At 37.5% G+C, this 22,145-nt stretch overlaps 1 protein-coding gene across 1 annotated transcript in view; it reads right to left on the bottom strand.

Annotated features, from left to right (window-relative positions):
* Positions 1-1,298: 1,298 nt before the first annotated feature.
* DMC1 (DNA meiotic recombinase 1) overlaps positions 1,299-22,145 on the bottom strand; it is a 35,583-nt gene continuing 14,736 nt past the window's right edge. Inside the window, exons 8-14 of the mRNA XM_070370086.1 lie at positions 21,446-21,518; positions 17,937-18,028; positions 17,480-17,553; positions 17,240-17,354; positions 16,830-16,890; positions 8,556-8,672; positions 1,299-1,368 (exon numbers count right to left, since the gene is read on the bottom strand). Coding sequence (XP_070226187.1) covers positions 1,299-1,368; positions 8,556-8,672; positions 16,830-16,890; positions 17,240-17,354; positions 17,480-17,553; positions 17,937-18,028; positions 21,446-21,518 — 602 coding nt within the window. The remainder of the gene's footprint in view (positions 1,369-8,555; positions 8,673-16,829; positions 16,891-17,239; positions 17,355-17,479; positions 17,554-17,936; positions 18,029-21,445; positions 21,519-22,145) is intronic.

The following is a 22,145-nucleotide window of genomic DNA, read 5'->3' as shown; positions in this document are numbered from 1 at the left end:
AGTACTTCACACTATAAACAATTTCTGCTTGCCAAGTTGGTCTCTGTTCCTAAATCCTAGCTTTTATACCTCTGCATATGCTATCCCACAGCTTAACTGTTCTTCCCCCACTTCTGGAATCACAGAATCCAAAGTATTTTTTAATCATTTGCTCTCTCATTCTTTCATAAACATTAGGAGTTTCTTTTAACTAGTATATACATTCTTTTGAGGGCAGGAACCTACTTCTTTTGTAGATTGTTTAGACTTAACATTCACTTGGTGAGTGAATGATTTAATGGATAATCAAATACCTTTTGTAACAAATGGTACTTTTATTTTTATTTTTAAACTTTACAATATTGTATTAGTTTTGCCAAATATCGAAATGAATCCGCCACAGGTATACCTGTGTTCCCCATCCTGAACCCTCCTCCCTCCTCAACAAATGGTACTTTTAGCACTTGAATATTCTCATACAAGTGGATGCAACGTAAGAAATTAAACCTTTTTGAGATCTATAAAGATTGTCAGTATAAATACTATTACTGTTTTACTTTATAAATATTTTTATTATACATACATTTTGAAAACCAGATTTTAACACTTAGAAAAAACAATATTTTTACACATTTATAAAATTAGTATACAAAATTTTACATTTCAATTAACCTTAGTATTTTAAAAAAGATTTTGAATTCTCTACCCAAAACTTAAAATATAAGTCACACTATATTGACCACCTAAAACTGAAAAGATCCTAATTACCTTTGCTTTTATCTTCCCAATCAGAAGTACATTTTTAAAAAATAATTTCAATTTGTCTAAAAGTCAAATGATTTAAAAATTTAGCTTAATTTAATGTTTCATTTCTGTTGCTGAAATTGTGAATGTACAGTTTGATATCATAAATTAAAAAGCTTTTTTGTGTGTGTCCTGCAAACATTCCTCCCTCCTTTGTAAGTTTATTCACTTCTGTGTTCATGGGGAAGTTGCAGAAGGGGACATTTCTGAGCTCTTAGACTTTCCATCTGCTTAGTGGCTCACTTTGAAAAGCTAAAGTGAGGTAATCCCTCCCTAATTCTCAAAACATTTGTTCATTCATATACATATTTATATTCCTGAACTGACATATAATGTATAGTTATTATAAATCAGAGACTTTTAAAATAAATGAGTTAAATCTCTTCTGCTGACTTTCCATTAGTAACACATGAAAAAAAACCAAACTCTTACTTCAAGATCTGAAATTTAAGACTGCTTTTCCATTTCTTCAGCTCCTAATAAGCACTAAGAAGCAATCTGCATCAATTCGCCACCTACTCCTTGGCATCCCCAATTCCTCCAGCAGTTATTGCGAAGGTGGCTTCATTTTCAGGCATCTCAGGGCTAACAGAATACAAGGGAACAGAAGTTTATAAAAAGCTCTATTGCTATAAATACTGTATTCATGTCACAGGCATCATATTCCTATTAGTCTGAGTCTCCTGAGACATGTGAGTTGGTACAGCTAAATGTGGATTGCAGAATTTATCTACAAGTATTATCAACTGTCACAAACATTTATAGAATAACTTCTATATAATAACTTCTAAGGTTCTGGATGTCAAGAAAAATTATCCTAAACTTGGAAATAGGCAACAGGGATAACTGGGTGTTCTTACAGTGCACTATCAGGCATTGTGCAGAAGACCTTTAGGGGTTTACTGATTCTAAATGGTATGTACCTCATACAGCTCAATAACAAAAAAACAACCCAACTGAAAAATGGGCAGGAGACCTAAATAGACATTTCTCCAAAGAAGACATATAGATGGCCAATAGGCACATGAAAAGATGCTCATCATCACTAATTATCAAAGAAATGCAAATCAAAACTACACTGAGGTACCACCTCACAGTGGTCGAAATGTCCATCATTAAAAAGTCTACAAATAACAAATGCTGGAGGGGATTTGGAGAAAAGGGTACCCACCTACATTGTTGGTGGGAATGTAAATTGGTACAGCCATTATGGAAAACAGTATGGAGGTTCCTTTGTTTTTTGGGGGTTCCTTGAAAAACTAAAAACAGAGTTGCCATATGATCCTGTAATCCCAATCCCAGGCATATATCCAGACAATACCATAATTCAAAAAGAGACATGCACCTCTATGTTCATAGCAGCATTATTTATGATAGTCTAGACATGGAAACAACCCAATGTCTATTGACAAATGAATGTATATATGTGTGTGTGTATATATATGTTTATGTCATATACATATACACAATGGAATATTACTCACATAAAAAAATAAAATAATGCCATATGCAGCAACATGGGTGGATTTAGAGATTATCATACTAAGCAAAGTAAATCAAAAAGAGAAAGACAAATACCATGATATCACTTATACGTGGAAACTAAAATAAGACACAAATGAACATAACATATGAAACAAAACAGACCCACAGATAGAACAGACTTGTGGCTGCCAAGGCAGGGTGGGGAAGGGAAGGATTGAGAGTTTGGGATTAACAGACGCAAACTATTATATCTAAAATGAATAAACAACAAAGTTCTTCCTCATAGCACAGGGAACTATATTCAATATCCTGTGATGAATTAAGATGGAAATGAATATGAAAAAGAATACATATATATGTATACCAGAATCACTTCTACAGCAAAAATTAATGTAACACTGTAAATCACCTATACTTCAATAACATTTTTAAAAAATACTAAAATAAATAGGTGTGCATCTTTCCATGACTAATGTAGGGAAAAACCGTGAAAGACTTTGAAATGAACTAAAAGATTACTGAGTACCTTCAGTGGAAAAAGAGGTTGCCTAACACATCCTTCCAGGTTATACAAATCTATGAGGATTCCATGGTTTTCGTTGTCTTTGAGCTATTTTACAACTCCATGAGCTGCAGAAAACTATGAGTAACACAAATTATTCTTGTCCATAGAAACGTAAATTATGTGAAGAGGAACGCAATTGATTATTGTCCTATGGATACTAACCCATTTTTATCAATTTAGAATTCATTTCAGCATTACTTATATGACTGCATCTGTGTGTTAATTTGATTTTTCATTTGATCTGGTTATAAAATCTTACTGGTTCCTGCATGACTTACTGAGTTAAATATGATCTTTGACATTTTATATTTGTACGAGTCATGATTACAAGCTCTTTATTTTTTTACCCCCCATTACATGCTCTTTTAAATTTTACATTTTATTTTACAACTCTATAGGAGTAGAGATTTATTTGTAGAAAACTGATAGCAGTGCAAATTATTCTTATAATGCCAGTCTATAACAATGGAAATGAATTTCACTGTGTAGAGAAACAATAGGTTTCTCTCCAGTAGAAACGACAACTTCAAATGTTATAACTTATTGCCTGGCAGGATATTAACCAGTTTTGCATCTATTAGCAAATTTATTTCTTCATTGAACTGACCAACTACATAAATCTCTGTTCCTCAAATTATCCTTTAAATCAGTGGTTTCTTCATTAATTGAGATGAAGAAAATCTCTAACACATGTCCATCTTATGTTGATTTACAGAAAGTGATGTTTTTAATTTTTTTAACTCTGAAAATCAGACTTTAGCAAGTACTAGATCCCACAGAATTTATAAAATTGAGACAGCCTTTACTCTCAAGATGAAGAAGGAAATGGTAATCCACTCTAGTATTCCTGCCTGGAGAATCCCAAGCACAGAGGAGCCTGGCAGGCTACAGTCCATGGGGTTGCAAAGAGTTGGACATGACTGAAGTGACTTAGAACGGATGTGTGCATTACTCTGAAGAAGCCTAAAAGGTGAACTATGATATAACAAATATGCAAAGTAAGCTAAGTTCCTTAAAGTCAGTATATGTTATAGAACTCTAAGGAAAGAAGAAGTTATGCAGGCTAGGTTACTCAGGAAAGGTTTCATAGATTATAAAGGACTTCATAGAGGCCTGTGAGGCAGAAATGGGGGTATTCCATTTCTAGCATGAATTAAGAATAGGGCCATTCATGTAGTGCTCTGTAAAGCAGTGTAGAGATGGGTTTTTATTCTGACTCAAGATGGGGAGCTATTGGAGGGTTTTAAACAGAGGATAGATATGACGTGACTTGGTGTTATAAAGGATCATTCTGGCGTCTATGTTTAAAATAGACTCTAGAGGGGCAATGGTAACCTAACTACCTGGGACCTTGGTTTTCTCATGTGTTGTTATTGTTGTTTAGTCGCTGTGTCCAACTCTTTTGGAAACCTATGGACTGTAGCTAGCCAGGCTTCTCTGTCCATGGGATTTCACAGACAAGAATATTGGGAGTGGGTTGCCATTTCCTTCTTCAGGGGACCTTCCCAATCCAGGGATCAAACCTGTGTCTCCTGCATTGGCAGGTGGGTTCTTTACCACTGAGCTACCAGGGAAGCCCTTCCTCATGTGTAAATGGAGATAATAATCTCCATTTGGCACAAGGCCTAGCACATAGAACCCACTCAGTTAAGTGTTAGCTAGCATTGTTATTGTTTTTAGCTTCATGATCTTTATCAAAATGTTTTTTCTAAAGTCAAGGAGAATTCTTTGTGAGAAATCTTTAGGAATCATAAAGAAGGAAGTACAAGCTGCACAGATAACTATTTTGACATTTTAAGTTCTGATCTGGTTTTGCTATTTTTATTCAAATTTATGGATATTTGACATAATTAACTTCTATGATAATTTTAATTATCCTTTGTTGAGTCTGCAGAACCCTAGTGTTCTCTTAGGACTGTAAAAACGGCAGGGGTTATTTGTTCCTAAAAGTTTAGAAGACTTGATTAAATACACAAATGATTGAACATGTAGATGGAGTTCATTCATTTGTTAATTCAACAAATAGTTATTGAGCTCTTACTAGATGCCAAGTACCATGCTAACTGCTTGGGATATTAGTAAACCAGACTCAATCATTGTAGTGAGGGAGATGTACATGTAATTGGCTGATTACAATTGAGAGTGAAAAAATAGTTGGGAAAGTTTTAAGCACAGCAATCTGTTCAAGATATAAACCTAGAAATTTTAGTAAAAAGATGAAACAATCCTACTATCTACTTAATTCAACAAAGTTCATTTGTAACAAATTTCTAGAGATTGCTGAAGCTCCACAAAACATAGCACTTGCATATGTATCATACTCTATGAGGACCAGTGATGAAAAGTGAAATGGTCTGAATAAAAACCACATAAAGGGATTTCTCTGGTGGTGCAGTGGATAAAAATCCACCTGCCAATACAGGGGACAAGAGTTCAACCCTGGTCTGGGAATATTTATGCCACAGAGCAACTAAGCCTGTGCACAACTTCTGAGCCCATGCTCTAGGGCCTATGATCTGCAGCTCCTGAAGCCCAAGCGCCCTATAGGCTGTGCTCCACTACAAGAGAAGCCACCACAATGAGAAGCCAGAGCACCATAACGAAGAGTAGCCCCTGCTTGCTGCAACAGAGAAAGCCCGTGTGCAGCCATGAAGACACAGTGCAGCCAAAAAAAAAACAACACCCAGATAGATACGGGAACTGATTATTTGACGTTTAATATTTTAAATTACAATACAAAATAAGTACTATGATTCATAGCTAAAACCAGATTAAGAGCTCATGTGATTTCTTTCGGCTGATTTTTTCTTAACCTCCCTAGGGTTAAGAGTTATTACAAATCTTTACCTTGTTGCCCAAGACTGGCTAATCAGTCACTCACAAATATTGTGCCTCTGTTATGTCTGAGGCACTAAGAATACAGTGGTAAGCAAGAGAATAGTGTCCTTGTCCTCAGGGTATTTACTGTCTAGTGGGGATGACATACATAAATCATTACCAACAGAATGTAAGCTTCATGAAGGCAGAGTCTTGTCTTTTTGTTTGGTTCACTGCTCTGTCCCCAGAATGGAGAACAGCTGAAGTGTAATACGTTTCTCTGTAAAAACCCACTAAGCTTGTAACTGTTTTCTTGTATTGTTTGATTTTATTGATTTTTTTTACCATGTACATCAATTACCTTGTCAAAGTTTGTTCATATATTTGCATGTGTTTATATATTGTATCAGTTCAGTTCAGTTCAGTCGCTCAGTCGTGTCCGACTCTTTGCAACCCCATGAATCGCAGCACGCCAGGCCTCCCTGTCCATCACCAACTCCCGGAGTTCACCCAAACCCACACCCATCAAGTCGGTGGACTCGATGCCCCCAATCCCTCCCAGCATCAGAGTCTTTTCCAATGAGTCAACTCTTCGCATGAGGTGGCCAAAGTACTGGAGTTTCAGCTTTAACATCACTCCTTCCAAAGAACACCCAGGACTGATCTCCTTTAGAATGGACTAGTTGGATCTCCTTGCAGTCCAAGGGACTCTCAAGAGTCTTCTCCAACACCACAGTTCAAAAGCATCAATTCTTCAGGGTTCAGCTTTCTTCACATTCCAACTCTCACATCCATACACGACCACTGGAAAAACCATAGCCTTGACTAGACAGACCTTTGTTGGCAAAGTAATGTCTCTGCTTTTGAATATGCTATCTAGGTTGGTCATAACTTTCCTTCCAAGGAGTAAGCGTCTTTTAATTTCATGGTTGCAATTACCATCTGCAGTGATTTTGAAGCCCCAAAAAATAAAGTCTAACACTGTTTCCACTGTTTCCCCATCTATTTCCCATGAAGTGATGGGACCAGATGCCATGATCTTACATGAAAGTTAAAGTCACTCAGTCGTGTCCAACTCTTTGCAACCCCATGGACTATACAGTCCATGGAATTCTGCAGGCCAGAATACTGGAGTGGGTAGCCTTTCCCTTCTCCAGGGGATCTTCCCAACCCAGGGATAGAACCCAGGTCTCCCACATTGCAGGCAGATTCTTTACCAGCTGAGCCATCAGGGAAGCCCAAGAATACTGGAGTAGGTAGCCTTTCCCTTCTCCAGGGGATCTTCCCGACTCAGGAATCGAACCAGGGTCTCCTGCATTACAGGCGGATTCTTTTCCAATTGAGTTATCAGGGAAGCCCATGATATATATATATATAGATAGATAGATATTTATATAAAATACATGCATGTACATATGTACATACATGTGAAGAACTGACTCATTGGAAAAGATCCTGATACTGGGAAAGACTGAAGACAAAAGGACAAGGCAGCAGCAGAGGATGAGATGGTTAGATAGCAATGGACATGAATATGACTCAATGGACATGAATTTGAGCAAACTCCAGGAGACAGTGGAAGACAGAGAAGCCTGGGGTGCTACAGTCCATGTCATCGCAAAGACTGGTACGTGACTTAGCAAATGAACAACAACAAAAATGTATGTACATCAACCCATATGCATATACATACATACTCATGTATGACTCCTTTTGAATTTGGACAGAAAACCCCAAAGGCTTCAGTCTCCATAGGAGAAGCTGAAGGTGACATGACCCTCCAGAACGTTCCAGCACCATCTTTGCAGCGAGAGACAGGAGAGGGGTAAGATGTACTATGCAAACATTACAGGAAATGACAGGTTATTGCTTTTTTTAACAACAAAAGCACCAGTCTCCTTCCAAGCTACATACTTGCAAATCTTGAAAAATTCCATACAAATCTTTAGTCCCAGCCCTATGCCAGGCTCTTGTTTTGCAGTTCATCTCTAAGTGGCCAAAATATTAGCTTTCTCACTCTAAAGATTCTTTTCTTATTCTCTCCATTTATTGGCTTCAGGGGCTCAAGGAGCTCTCTCAGGTCAGAGAGGGGCAAGAGCTGGAGCTGGAGTCTGAAGCCCAGCAACCCTACCAGCTGGGCAACAGCATCCTAGGTGTTGAAGTCCAGCTCCAATAGCACCCCCATGCCCACCAGCCTCAGGGCTGAAACAAGTGCTCAGAACCAAGGGCTGCTCCTTCCAGCTCAGCCTTTCCAGACCCAGTCAAAGGTATATCTACTGAGGAACAGTTGCAGGAAGGGTAAAGGTCCCCTCCCCTGCCAACCCTTCAGAGTTAACAAAACAGGCAAAAATGGGGGAGGTCCACAGAGAAGGGTCAGCAGCAATGCTCAGGAAGGGGTGAGCAAAGCCTCCTCAATTCAAATCGCTTTAGGTTTACTATTGGTAAAATCTAAGCTTATAACTATTAATTAAATAAGTAAGTACTGTGAAAGAATATAAGGTGTAATACAGAGTATTAGCCTAGACTGTAAGGGTCAGGGAAATGTTCCTTGAGAAAGTGCTGTTTAAACTGAAACCTGAAAAGAAAACTAGCAGAAAGAAGAACATCCCTATAACATGCTGCACTTTTCCTGCATTTACCTCACTTAAAGTGGAAATCAATTATTTCATTACCTAGCTTTACTGTAAGATTTGGAAGGTCAGGGACCAAGTCTATTTGTCAACAAAATCCTCGAATCCCTAGAACCTAGTACATATTAGGAACTTCCCAATGAATTTAATACTTTTTGAGAAGGAAATCCAAGCATGTAGGGTCTGCCCTTGGAATAATTATAGCCTCTCTGGAGAAGTAATTCTATATAACATCATATGCACAAGAATCTAATTAAGAGTAAAAAAATATTTACCTGTCGTAAATCTTGGCAATTCTCAGCTCTCCTCTTCCTTTTCTCAAGCTTATTCTTGTTGTTGAAGCATGAGCCAGAATGTGTCCCCCAATGGGTTTTTTGGGGTCTGCTTGAAAACTGAATTAACAGAACACTTTTCAGGTTTCATCATATGAACTATATACAAAAATACCTGCGATTACAAGGCATTCTCTATGGAGAATGGCAAGGGATAAATAAGAAATAAGAAATACCCAACCCTTCTGCATGATGCTCTGATGTAAATGAGAGCATATTGAGAACCTCTTTCTTGCTCATTAACTATTGGAAGCCTTCAATGTTATATGGTTCTGAATTTGGGAAGAGTTTCAGAAATATATTTATTGCTGATGTCTAATGTTTATTCTAAAATAGGATACAGGAAAGATAAGCTCTTACTATGATCATATGGATTCCAAAATAAATTATGATTACAAGGTCATTACAAATACTGACACTCTTGAGAGACAGATATACTTACTAGAGGATGAACACTCATTTCCAAAGAGAGATGATTTTGAATGAACAAAATGGGAAATAAATGATATGATCTGCAAAAGTGCTAAGAAATCAAAATAGGGAAGATAACATGGGGAGAAAATGTCCTAAAAATAACTCATAATGTAAGAGGTTATACTTATTTAAAACAAAGTACAACACAGCACAATAAATAGCCTTAGCTCTAGAGAATATCAAATGAATTCAAATTTTACTTGTTCCATCAAAGTGTTCAGGATTCTGTGTAGAATTTCATGGAGAATTTATGGCTCTTGACTTTTCTTGTAAGTTACCAACACTTTAATAACTTAATAAAAGATATAAACTCTTTCCCAGAAAAATGCACAAATGTACACATATAAAAATTTTCACGTAAGTTTAGGAGATTCATAGTTCCTTCCTGCTCTGGTGTGGACAGGTATTAACAATAATAGTAACAACCAAGATTTATTGAGTCCTTACTCTGTGGCAGACACTCTTCTAGCTCATCTAATTATTTTCCTTTGCTGGGATTCCATATGTAGTAAATAATTTTTGATTAAAATTTGGATTCTGCCTACAGAATCCAAGGTCTGTAGATCTGCCCACAAAGAGAGAATACCTTGGTCATAAGAACCTCAAATGAAATTACATTTTTCTTTATCAGTAAACTGGCCCTCTGATCTTTCACTGAGTCTCATAAATTTGATTAATGTGAGTCTGCCCCTAAGAAATGGATTTGTTCTCAGTGAATGACCAAATCAATCCTCTGTAAGGGTAAGGGCCCTGAACTCTGGTCAACTCAACAGGGTGATGGACACATCCTTCCAAAGCCTATCCAATGACAGCATGCTAACCTTTCCCCTGGCATATACAGCTTTAATGTTCTATGTGGCATAAGAGATTTAGAGTTAGACCTGAGTTCAAATTTTGGCTTACCAGCCAGCCATATGACCTCAGGAAACTTGTTATTCATTCTCAATGTCTGTTTCTTGATTTTAAATGGAGAATAATAACTGTATGTAACTGGTACAATAGTTGTAAGAATAAAATGAAATAATTTAGATAAGGCAGTAACCCAGTAACTGAAATTATTATCTGCCTTCCTAATCCTGACTCACTATCTACGTTACCTTGGGCTAATTATTTACCTTTATGAATCTGTTTCTTTAACTGTAAAATGGGAACCAAAAAAGCCTCTTACTTTTTAGGGCGGTTGTGAAGATTCAAGGCGTATTTAATACAACTCATGAGGAGCCTACTACATGCCAGGAACAGTGCCACATCATTTATAAAGCATTAGCTTTACCCTTCCAGTAATCTCAGCACACAAAAGACACTCAATAAATGGAGACTATTATTATTTAACTATGATTTCGTTAAAAGAGTCACTCTTTCAGTGACATGTAAATCAAGTAATTTTTCTTCAAGTTTCTTTGAACTTCTTGAGTGTTCTAGCAATTATAAACATGTCTTGAGGTAAAGTGCAAGAAGGTATAATAGCATTCCACATTCATTTAGAGGGCTTTAATTTACTTCTATTTCTGACCAAGTGAAAACAGCTTCAGAAAGCCACCCACATCCTTCCTTTAGCCTATTCTCTTATTTCCCCGTCTTCTATATTATCTTTTCTTCTTTTCTCCCTTTCTCAGGGGATGGGGGAGTATGATGAGGAGGAAGAGACAGGGGTAGATATTTGGAATAGATAGGCCAAGAAAAATTGTTTCATTTATCCTGCTCTGGTTGAACAGGATACAGCATGTTATATAGTTAACGGCAAGACAAAGAATCTCCTGATCTTTCAACTTCAAATCACGGTGCAGGAGCATAGGATTATGGTGATGGTAGGGCAGGTGGTATTTTTCTGGGATGAAATAGGAAAAACAGCACAGTGAGGCTAAAAGAACATCAGTGTTGCAGTTAGATCCCTAGGTTTAAATTCTGGCTCCTGTTTTTTAACTGTGTGATTGACCAAGTAGGCACTCTAAGCCTCGGTTTCCTCCTTTATAAATTAGGAATAACAACAGTGTCAACCTCAAATACTGGCTGGAGTGGAGACCTTGAGCGGTCCAGGCAAGGGCAAACGTGAGAGAAAACTGGCACTCCTGGTACTTTTGACTTGCTAAGGGGCAAGCTTAAAGATGGAATTTTTTAGAAGGAGTCCTTTAAGAGACTGAGTGAACATGTCCAAAAGTGAGGAGGATGTTTTGAGATTATAGGAAGATAAAGAGAGAAGTGTACTGCCAAAAGAGAGGAATTTTGGCAAAAAAAAAAAAAAAAATGGCTTTAAAAGATACAGTATGTGTAAAAAGTTTTGTTAAATAACCCCACCACTATTTCCTCTCAAACTATGCAGAAAAATCTACACATTTAAAAAATTTTTGAAGACAGAATTCTGGGTTTAGGATGGTGAGATGGGGAGAAATGTGGCAATATTCTGAGACTGGCTTCATAGAATAGGGAAGTCTAGGAGGCAAGCCAGGGCTTCTTTGGTAGCTCAGCTGGTAAAGAATCTACCTATAATGCAGGAGACCCCGATTCAATTCCTGGGTTGGGAAGATCCCCTGGAGAAGGGATAGGCTACCCACTCCAGTATTCTTGGGCTTCCCTGGTGGCTCAGACAGTAAAGAATCCGTCTGCAGTGCGGAAGACCTGGGTCTGATCCCTGGGTTGGGAAGATCCCCTGGGGGAGGGCATGGCAACCCGCTCCAGTAATCTTGCCTGGAGAACCCCCATGGACAGAGGAGCCTGGTGGGCCATAGTCCACCGGGTCGCAAAAGTTGGACATGACTGAGGGACTAAGTACAGCACAGTAGGCGAGCTTTGAAGGGGTGATATGAGAATTATATAAGATGATAAGTGAAAGCACTTGGCACATGGTGAGCAACCAATGAATATAAGCGCTCTTAATTTTGAGGGAGAGGAAAGTGAAATTCAAATAATTTAAATGTTTCACAAGGTCAGCATGCTAGTGATCTTGGCTTAATGTTTTTTCTCTACCATATTGTCTCTTCAGTTCAGTTCAGTCCCTCAGTCGTGTCTGACTCCTTGTGACCCCATGAACCGCAGCACACCAGGCCTCCCTGTCCATCACCAACTCCCGGAGTCCACCCAAACCCATGTCCATCGAGTCGGTGATGCCATCCAACCATCTCATCCTCTGTCATCCCCTTCTCCTCCTGTCCTCAATCATTTATACTAATGATGTAGAATCAGTAAGTGACATCCTTAAAGAATAAACTGCACATTTACAGGACTGCAAACATTCTAAGATGACTTTTTGTTTTAGGGAAACAGATACACAAATGAAGTAGGGGGACATCAAGGTCTTATTTGTTGCTTATCTGATTATTTGCTGTGGTATGGAGCTTCACAGGCTGATACTTTGATTATTTCCAGGCCTTTACCAACTGGATCATTCTAGTCCTAAAATCTGTATCTGTGAGCCTTATCTAGGAATTACTGCTCTGCTGTATCATATGGCAGCTCCTCGCCTCTATAATTTTGTTCCTTTTTAATACAATGTGCCATCGAGTATAATGCATGGGATATAAGCCTCAATTATTGTCAGTGTACTTGGGGACTCATACCAATTATAGTGATAGTTCTCTGACAGGCTCCAGGAGAGCTGCAGCTTGGAGTTCCTTAACACTGAGAAACAAAGATATTTTCTTTATGGAAAGTATTCTAATAGCATTTGGAATTCTTTAGTTTAAAATTTTTTAATTTAGTTGTGGCAATTTATGTGCTTCACAGCACATCCATTTAATTTATATTGCCATAATATTAATACATTTTAGAATATACTAATTATAGTGAAACTTGTTTCTGCATAACCTGGCTAGGTAGAGGGGATGCTATTTCAAAGCAGATTCACCAAGCAAAAATACTAGCCTTTGTTACTTTCTTTGGCTCTTTACCTAGCTTCCTTCATTACAAATCTCCTCTGCTCTCTGACTCTTCAACTATTTCCTTTCTGTCACCTCTCTATTTTTCTCTTACTGGAGTCAATTCAAAATGATTTGATTCCCTTCGAAACTTTTTACAAATATAAGAAAAAGAATCCTATCTGACCTAATTTCCACAGACTTCTTTTGCCTTCTAACTCTAGATCGACAGTTTTGGCCTCTTCAATGTTCCCTCCCAACACCTGAAGAAAGAACATTGCTCTTTAACTTGTACTGTTTTATTTGAATGCAACCCACTTCCTCCCTCTGAGCCAATGAGTCATTTTCTCTTTTTAAAGTGAGCCTTAAAAATCTTCCATTTCTCTTCAGCTTAAAATTATTCTTTTTGTGAAGTACTTCATGTCCTGTGTATGAAAGACACCACATAAAACAGAGATTGCCCTAACCACTCAAGGACTACAGACTTTGCATGACATTTCAAAGCTTTAAAATTTAAATTAAGACATTATGTATTTTGTTTTTCCCTAATGGAGGCAAGGCACACAGTCTTGTTTGTTCACTAGTGAATTCCCAGAATCTTGTTACATAGTATATTTTCAATAAATATATATATTGAATGAATGAATAATTTCTCTCTCCCCAGTCATTTTAACATGCTTGGACTTTCCTGGTGGTCCAGTGGTTAGGACTCCACACATCCACTGCAGGGGGCTCAGGTTCAGTCCCTTGTTAGGGAGCCAAGACCCCGCATGCCTCAAGGTGAGGCCAAAAAAAAGACCAAAGCAAAAAAATGTGCTTAAAACCTTTCGTGTAGTTAAAACTTTTCACATTGGAATCTCTTGTAATTAAGTAGAAAATAAAATGGTACTGAAAAGTGAGAGTTATATCAAACTGCAGAAGATGCAGCAATATTCTTAGGATGAGTTCAGAAAATGCCTAAAGAGAGATACATTCATTTCAGAACAATTTTCAGAATTTACAATATTATATCAAATATCTTCTTATATATATCAATGATTGATTTATCTGCGAACAAATGACATACTGACTCAGTTTTAAAGTAACAGAACTTTGTATTGCACCCATCACAGTAATAATTGATTTAAACAAGAATCTCCAATAGGGACTTCTCTGGTGGTCCAGTGACTAGGACTCTGTGCTCTTAACTCAGGGAGCCTGGGTTTGATCTCTCATTAGGGAACTAGATCCTATATGTTGCAACTAAGAGCTCACACGCCCAGTGAAGATGGAAGATCCTGTGTGCCTCAACTAAGACCCAGGGAAGTTTCAACTAAGAACCCAGTGCAGCCAATAAATCAATAAATAATTAAAAAACAAAAGAATCTCCAATAGATGCTAAAATCAAAGGGTGCAGAACATCATACTTACATAAGTCTCAAAGTATCACCCCAGAAATTACTTATTAATTACCAAGGGGAAAAGGTTTTTTACAATGGAGAAATCTTGTGAACACCATCTTAATCACATGATCAAACCTAACATCAGTAGTAATGGGACAAACTGAAAGAGTGTGCCTCTTGACATGATATATGGAAAAGGTCATAACATCACTTATATAGTTTTCCTGCCAAATGTGTTTAACGTTTTAAATAATGAGAAAAAAATAAACTCCACATTCGAAAAACAATTGGCCTGTGCTCTTCAAAAATGTTACATGGTCCCAATGCAGGCAGCATGGGCTTGATGACCCTGTGTGCCACATGGTGCGACAAAAACATCAACGTCACGAAAAACAAACAAAGGTTGAGGAGCTGTTCTGATTAATGGAAACTAAAGAGACATGACAAGTACATGGAATGCATGTTCCTTCAAACTACAAAGGCTATTATTGGAACAAGTGGAGACACTTGAATATAACTGCATATTAGACAACTAGTACGCCAGTATTAATTAGCACCCTGACTGTGCTAATTATGTTGTAGTTATGTACAGGAATGTTCTTCTTCTTAGAAGAGATATGCTGAAGTTTAAAAAGTGAGGTGTCGTGATGTCTGCAAATAATTCTCAATAATTCAGGGGAAAAAACTCTCAAAGGGTTCACAAAACATATACATACATATATAAGCCTGTGTACATATGTAGTATATAGAGAGATTTTACATACACATGCACACACACAAACACATAGAAAAACTGTGACAAAATGTTAACAACTGATGAACCTAGGCAAATGATGATATTTGTGTATTTATTGTGCTAGTCTTGCACTTTTCTCTGGCTAAAAATTATTATAAATAAAAAGTCATTGAAAAGATCTTTAAAAAAGCAATACATAGATTCAGGGTTATTTTGATTGCTTATCCAGATACATACTGCTCAAAATTTGTGATGGTGGCAACTAACCTTTCTTAGAATTCTCTGTTTCACTAGACTACTTTCACTCTCCTTGTCTATTCACTGCCATCTTTCAAGAAGAGGCATCAATATGTATGTTATGTGCACAATACGTCAACAAAAAATGAATATTTCCAGCATGGACTGGCATAGACTGAAATTCTGTTTCTTCAAATAGGAGACTTCTCTCATAGGACCTCTTACAAATATACCCCATATATATGTATATATATGGGGTATATCCTGTAAAGAGCCTGCTTTTTTGTTTTCAGGTTAACAGCTTATTGGTGCAACAAAAACCATTCATGTATTTTTGGTGAGTGAAGTCTCCACATCACTTCCTGCACATAATAAATGTCACCGCCCGCCCTGTAAGAAACCATTCATGTATCTTGTATATAAGTTTTTATTTCCAAGATTTTTTATTGTTCTCCAATATCCTTTTAATCTTAGACAAAAAAGAACCCCAACTATCTCTGAAAATAGTTAAAATATTGCTTTGTTTTATAAAGAACTAGAGACAAATAGATCTGGATAACAAATAAGTGATATTTGCAATTATGAAATAATATGCACTCTGAAAAATATGATTTGAGACAGATTTGTGCCCATATCAAGACTGATCATTTTGGAATTATTTCCTATTCTACACTCTAAACCCTTTTTTTCCCACTCAATAACCTCAGATATGCAGATGACACCACCCTTATGCAGAAAGTGAAGAGGAACTAAAAAGCCTCTTGATGAGAGTGAAAGAGGAGAGTGAAAAAGTTGGCTTAAAGCTCAACATTCAGAAAATGAAGATTATGGCATCTGGTCCCATCACTTGATGGGAAATAGATGGGGAAACAGTGGAAACAGTATCAGATTTTATTTTTTGGGGCTCCAAAAATCACTCCAGATGGTGACTGCAGCCATGAAATTAAAAGACGCTTACTTGGAAGAAAAGTTATGACCAACCTAGATAGCATATTGAAAAGCAGAGACATTACTTTACCAACAAAGGTCCGTCTAGTCAAGGCTATGGTTTTTCCAGTGGTCATGTATGGATGCGAGAGTTGGACTGTGAAGAAAGTTGAACGCCGAAGAATTGATGCTTTTGAACTGTGGTGTTGGAGAAGACTCTTGAGAGTCCCTTGGACTGCAAGGAGGTCCAACCAGTCTATTCTAAAGGAGATCAGCCCTGGATGTTCTTTGGAAGGAATGATGCTAAAGCTGAAACTCCAGTGTTTTGGCCACCTCATGTGAAGAGCTGACTCATTGGAAAAGACTCTGGTGCTGGGAGGGATTGGTGGCAGGAGGAGAAGGGGACGACAGAGGATGAGATGGCTGGATGGCATCACCAACTCAATGGACGTGAGTTTGAGTGAACTCCAGGAGATGGTGATGGACAGGGAGGCCTGGCATGCTGCGATTCATGGGGTCGCAGAGTCGGACACGACTGAGCAACTGAACTGAACCAAACCCTTTTGATATTAACTTTTGTGAAATACAAAAGCAGAATATTGGGGCTTACGTCATAGTTGCTCCTGGGTCAGCAGTCATTTGATTGGTCACAAACACAGCTACATTATATTCTGCATCAAGAAATAAAATTAAGAAACTAAGAGAATGGCAATATAAATTAAAAGTTCATTGCTTAGATTTCAGAGTTTAGAAACACTGTGCCACGAATTTCTTTGATAAACAAGATTACATTTCTGTTTTTTCACTGTTAACGTAAAGTTATTGTTATATTATTTAGGTACCTTATTGTTTTAGAATCAGTATTTCTGGTTTTAAAAAAGTGTTGTATCCCCATGAAGGAAATTTTATCTTTTAAAAAACAGATTGTCTCCTGACATTATTCTGAGCTTCTCTGCAAAGCTTATCCAGCAAACAGTCACAGATGCTATTCTGATATCACCGTTTATTTTAAACATCTACCTTCTGAGATTTTTTGGAGTCGTGACAACATCTGGGCCAGTTTTTGCTGCCGTTCAGCCAATTCCCCACGACCACTGAAATCCACTCGGAAAAGTGCCATTATTGAATCAATGATCTGTGCAAAATTAATGTAAAAATAAATAATGCATTTGGAAATGGAAGTTAATTTGAACTGGAGTCAACAGAAGAAAGATAATATGCTAAATAGCTGCAGATTGAACAGTATTTAAAAGCTTGTACCAGTAGCTTAAAGATGCCAGCTTCTTCATGGAACTTTGCTGCTACATAATCAAGTAGCTCCATCTGATGTTCACCTGATGCGAAATGCAGTGGGAAAATGTTATAAAAGCTAGAAGAAGCAGAGACTAAGATTATGTATGTCCTTGGAACTCGGCAAAAGAGAGCCCCTGAAGGATTTCTTAATTATGACTTTATTAAATATGGTAGCATACATACCAAATGATACCTTATCCAAAAGAATGTTACTCTCCATTTCAAAGACATAGAATAAGAAATAATTTGAGAACATTTCAATGTCTAAGGACTTAGATAAAATCTGTGGATTGACTAAGTAAATCTGGAGAAAAGTAAAACAGAAGGAGAAAAGAATAATGTCAAAATAAAGCATCGCTCAAATAATACATCAATGCTGCCAACCTTAAAACAGCCTAAGCATCCAATTGCATGGGGTTCTTACTAGTATATGCACGTGCATAAAGTACATTGTCTAGGACTGCATTATGGTCTACATTGAAGCGATCAGCAATGTCCCGAAGGCGATCTGGACGGCTGGAGTATGCCAGATTAAGGATCCAATAAATCAATTCCAAAAAGTTTAGACAACAACTACAAACAATAATGCTCTAAGTGAGTGAGAGGCAAAACACTCTACCTGCATAGGTATTCTGAGGATGCTAATAATCACCTAAAATCTGTATCAGACTTTATTTTTCCTAAGTGCCTTAATTAGGTAGTAATAACAGTGATAGAAATAATGAGACAGTAATGAATTTAAGTATTAAATTATCTAATCTAAACAACAACCTTGGAAGTGAGTTGTTATGGCCTGTACTACATTTTACAAATGAGGACACTGACAGAGATTAGGCAAATGACTTAGAGGTAGGCAGCAAATCAGTTATAGGAGAAAAACTAGAAATTAAGATTTGTGAACCTCTTTTGTTCTCAGTTCTATAAAAATAGATCTCTTCTATGAAGATAATATCACTGAATTATAATTCAAGTCACTTCAAAGTGAATTAATTCACTCACGTTCCTCACTTGTTCAACACACAACAGTTTAATAGACCACTAATCACGTGTTGCCAATAAAGATAAATTTGACTACATGAACCAAAGGTTCAAAAAAGTCACTTTAAGGGTACAGAAAGGAATTATCACCATATAGTTTTTCATTTATTTCAGGTTTAAAATCCACTTTCTTCTAAAGGAGTTTTAATAACATTCTGAAATTAGTAAATTCATAGAGGGGACAAATTTGGTGTACCTGGAAAGGTATTCTGGAAGATGCTAATAATCACTTATATCTATCTAGACTATAAAGAGTATTAATAAACATCTTTTTAGGTCTTTGGTGATCCCAATATTTTTCAGAATGACATAAGATAAAATGCATGTCCATGGACTCATTTCACTTACAGTATTTGTGTTAATACTGATCATACTATCCTGTGCTGTGCTTGGTTGCTCAGTCATGTCTGACTCTCTGTGATTCCATGGACTGCAGCCTGCCAGGCTCCTCTGTTCATGGGGATTCTCCACTCAAGAATACTGGAGTGGGTTGCCATGCCCTCCTCCAGGGGATCTTCCCAACTCAAGGATCAAACCCAGGTCTCCCGCATTACACGCAGTTTCTTTACCATCTGAGCCACCAGGGAAGCCCAAAAATACTGGAGTGGGCCGCTTATCCCTTCTCCAGGGGATCTTCCCTACCCAGGGACCGAACTGTGGTCTCCTGCATTGTAGGTGGATTCTTTACCAGCTGAGCTACCAGGGAAGCTTGTAAGTAACTATAAAGCAAGGACCATTTATAACCTTATTTGTTGACACTTGGAACTAGTTCAGTAAATGCTGAACTGTCTTTAGGATTTCCCAGTCACGCTGCTGCTGCTGCTGCTAAGTTGCTTCAGTCATGTCCGACTCTGTGTGACCCCACAGACAGCAGCCCACCAGGCTCCCCCATCCCTGGGATTCTTGAGGCAAGAACACTGGAGTGGGTTGCCATTTCCTTCTCCAATGCATGAAAAGTGAAAGTGAAGTCGCTCAGTCGTGTCCGACCCTCAGCGACTCCATGGACTGCAGCCTTCCAGGCTCCTCCGTTCATGGGATTTTCCAGGCAAGAGTACTGGAGTGGGGTGCCATTGCCTTCTCAGTCCCAGTCATCCTACAGCACTATATATGTTTTCTTCAGAGCTACAATGACAGCCACTAAAATCTTCTACTGCTGCTGAGTATACTCAGATGTTATTGGTAGACAAGTCAAAGAAGACAAGGAATTGGAAGAGATAAAAAAGTTTTTTTTCACTATGTCAGTTTTTATAAAACCAGGTGACTATATAACCAGGAATGTAAAGTTGGGCTTACGCTAAAGGGAAGTTCAAACCAATTTACAAATGTTTTTTAGCAGATCAGCATATGGAATTATCAGCATATTAACCAATTACCAGTGTAAGGCACTACGGAGGATTTAAGGAGTCATAAGATAATTTATGCCATAAGTAAGTGTAAAATATAATTATGTAGGCAAAATATAAGCACACAAAAAGAAAAATATCAAGATAGAGCAGTATACATGTAAGAGACACTGAAAGAATGACATTTCACTTGGGCCCTTGCATATCCTTGTTCCCCTGCATTCCCTCTTACATGACCTGGCTCTTAGCTGTTTCTACCATTCTGGATAAAATCCAAATTGCCAAACAGTGGCAGATATTCTTCAAGAACAATTCCTCCCTCTCAAAGAACCATATTTAATCAACTATTTCTGAAACTAGATGAACTCCAGCTGAGCAACTCTTGCTTCAGTCCTATTGTTAAAAGGAATGTCTTCTGAACCTGATAGCTCCTCAAACTATTGTTACTTCTTCTATTTATTGGTTAATTACACACTACTCAATTCCTTACTGTTTATCTGCAACAACTTCCATCATCTTTCTTTACCGCAAATGGTCTCTTGGACTCCTAATTGCAAATCTCAGTGATCCTTCTCAGTTTACACCCTCTCTCTGTGTGGAACCCCTTTTCTTCTTAAAAATTTTTTTTTTTTTTTTTTTTTGTGGCAAGGGCTTAGTTGCCCAGGACATTGGGATCTTAGTTCTCTGACCAGGGATGGAACCTACATCCTCTGCCTTGAAAGGCAGATTCTTAACCACAGTCCATGGAATCACGAAGAATCGGATACAACTAAGTGATTAACACATACACATGTATACATATGTATGTATATGGGCTTCCCTGGTGGCTCAGTGGTCAAGAATCTACCTCCTAATGTGGGAGATGCAAGTTCAATCCCTGGGCTGGAAAGATCCCCTGGAGAAGAAAATGGCAAGCCACTCCAGGATTCTTACCTGAGAAATCCCATGGGCAGAGGAACCTGGTGGGCTATAAACCATGGGGTCACAAGAGTTGGACACAACTTAGTGACTAAACAATCACAACAATATACGTGTGACTCATTGGAAAAGACTCTGATGCTGGGAGGGATTGGGGGCAGGAGGAGAAGGGGACGACAGGATGAGATGGCTGGATGACATCACTGACTCGATGGACGTGAGTCTGAGTGAACTCCGGGAGTTGGTGATGGACAGGGAGGCCTGGCATGCTGCGATTCATGGGGTCGCAAAGAGTCAGACACGACTGAGAGACTGATCTGATTGATATATACATATGTGTGTGTATGTGTACACATATATATATATAAAACTGGGTCACTTTCCTGTATACCTGAAACTAACATGACATTGTAAATCAACTCTATGTCAATAAAAAAAAAATACACAATTCTTAAAAAGATTTAAGAGGAAAAAAGTGATTTGAGAACTCAACTAGCAAATGTTTCCCCTTGTTTTTTTTTCATTATTATTGGTTTACAGGATAGTTATAAAAATGACATATTTCAAATTCTCTTTTATAGTAATAGTACTATATCACACTATTGTTTGCAATTTGCATAAATAAAAGGGTTACAAAGTATTTTCTGTATCGATGAAAATAATCTTTCCTCCTGAGTAGCCGCCGGCTCCTGGAAGTTGAGCTGTCACTAGGAAGCAATTAAAAATTAATTAATATTAACAAGAGTGAATAAACTCTGTACAAATGGATATACAAATTAACATGGGATTTATTCTGGTTGCAACTCTCTAGCCATCTAGCAAATAATAGTTTCTAAATAGCATGCTATATTTTTATATTACTAACCAGTGGTAAAATTATAAGTATTCTTCCAGCATAACAGTAATTCAGCAAAGAATGTCTGTATCTTTCACAATGGGAGATATTCATGAAATTTAGCTCTCCTAAAGAACAGAAGTAGAATAACAAGGTCCAAATATATAGGACAAGGGACTATATTTAATATCCTACAATAAACCATAATAGAAAAGAAGGTATATATGTGCATAAATGAGTCACTTTGCTGTACAGCAGAGATTGGCACAACATAGTAAATCAACCATATTGTAATAAAAAATTTTTTAAAAAGAACAGAGGTAGAATTTAAATATTACTTTCTTCCTATAAGAAATAATCACAAATATAATTTATGCTATGTAACTCATTTAAGTAACTTTTCAATTAATGGATGCATTAATTTTAAATGTATTTTCTTTATATGTAGTACTAACACTAAGGAATTATTTTACATTAAGCACACACATTATTTCATTTA

The sequence above is a fragment of the Bos mutus genome, chromosome 5 (assembly GCF_027580195.1).
Source record: "Bos mutus isolate GX-2022 chromosome 5, NWIPB_WYAK_1.1, whole genome shotgun sequence".
Lineage (NCBI taxonomy): Eukaryota > Metazoa > Chordata > Mammalia > Artiodactyla > Bovidae > Bos > Bos mutus.
This window is presented reverse-complemented; position numbering and strand designations above follow the sequence as displayed.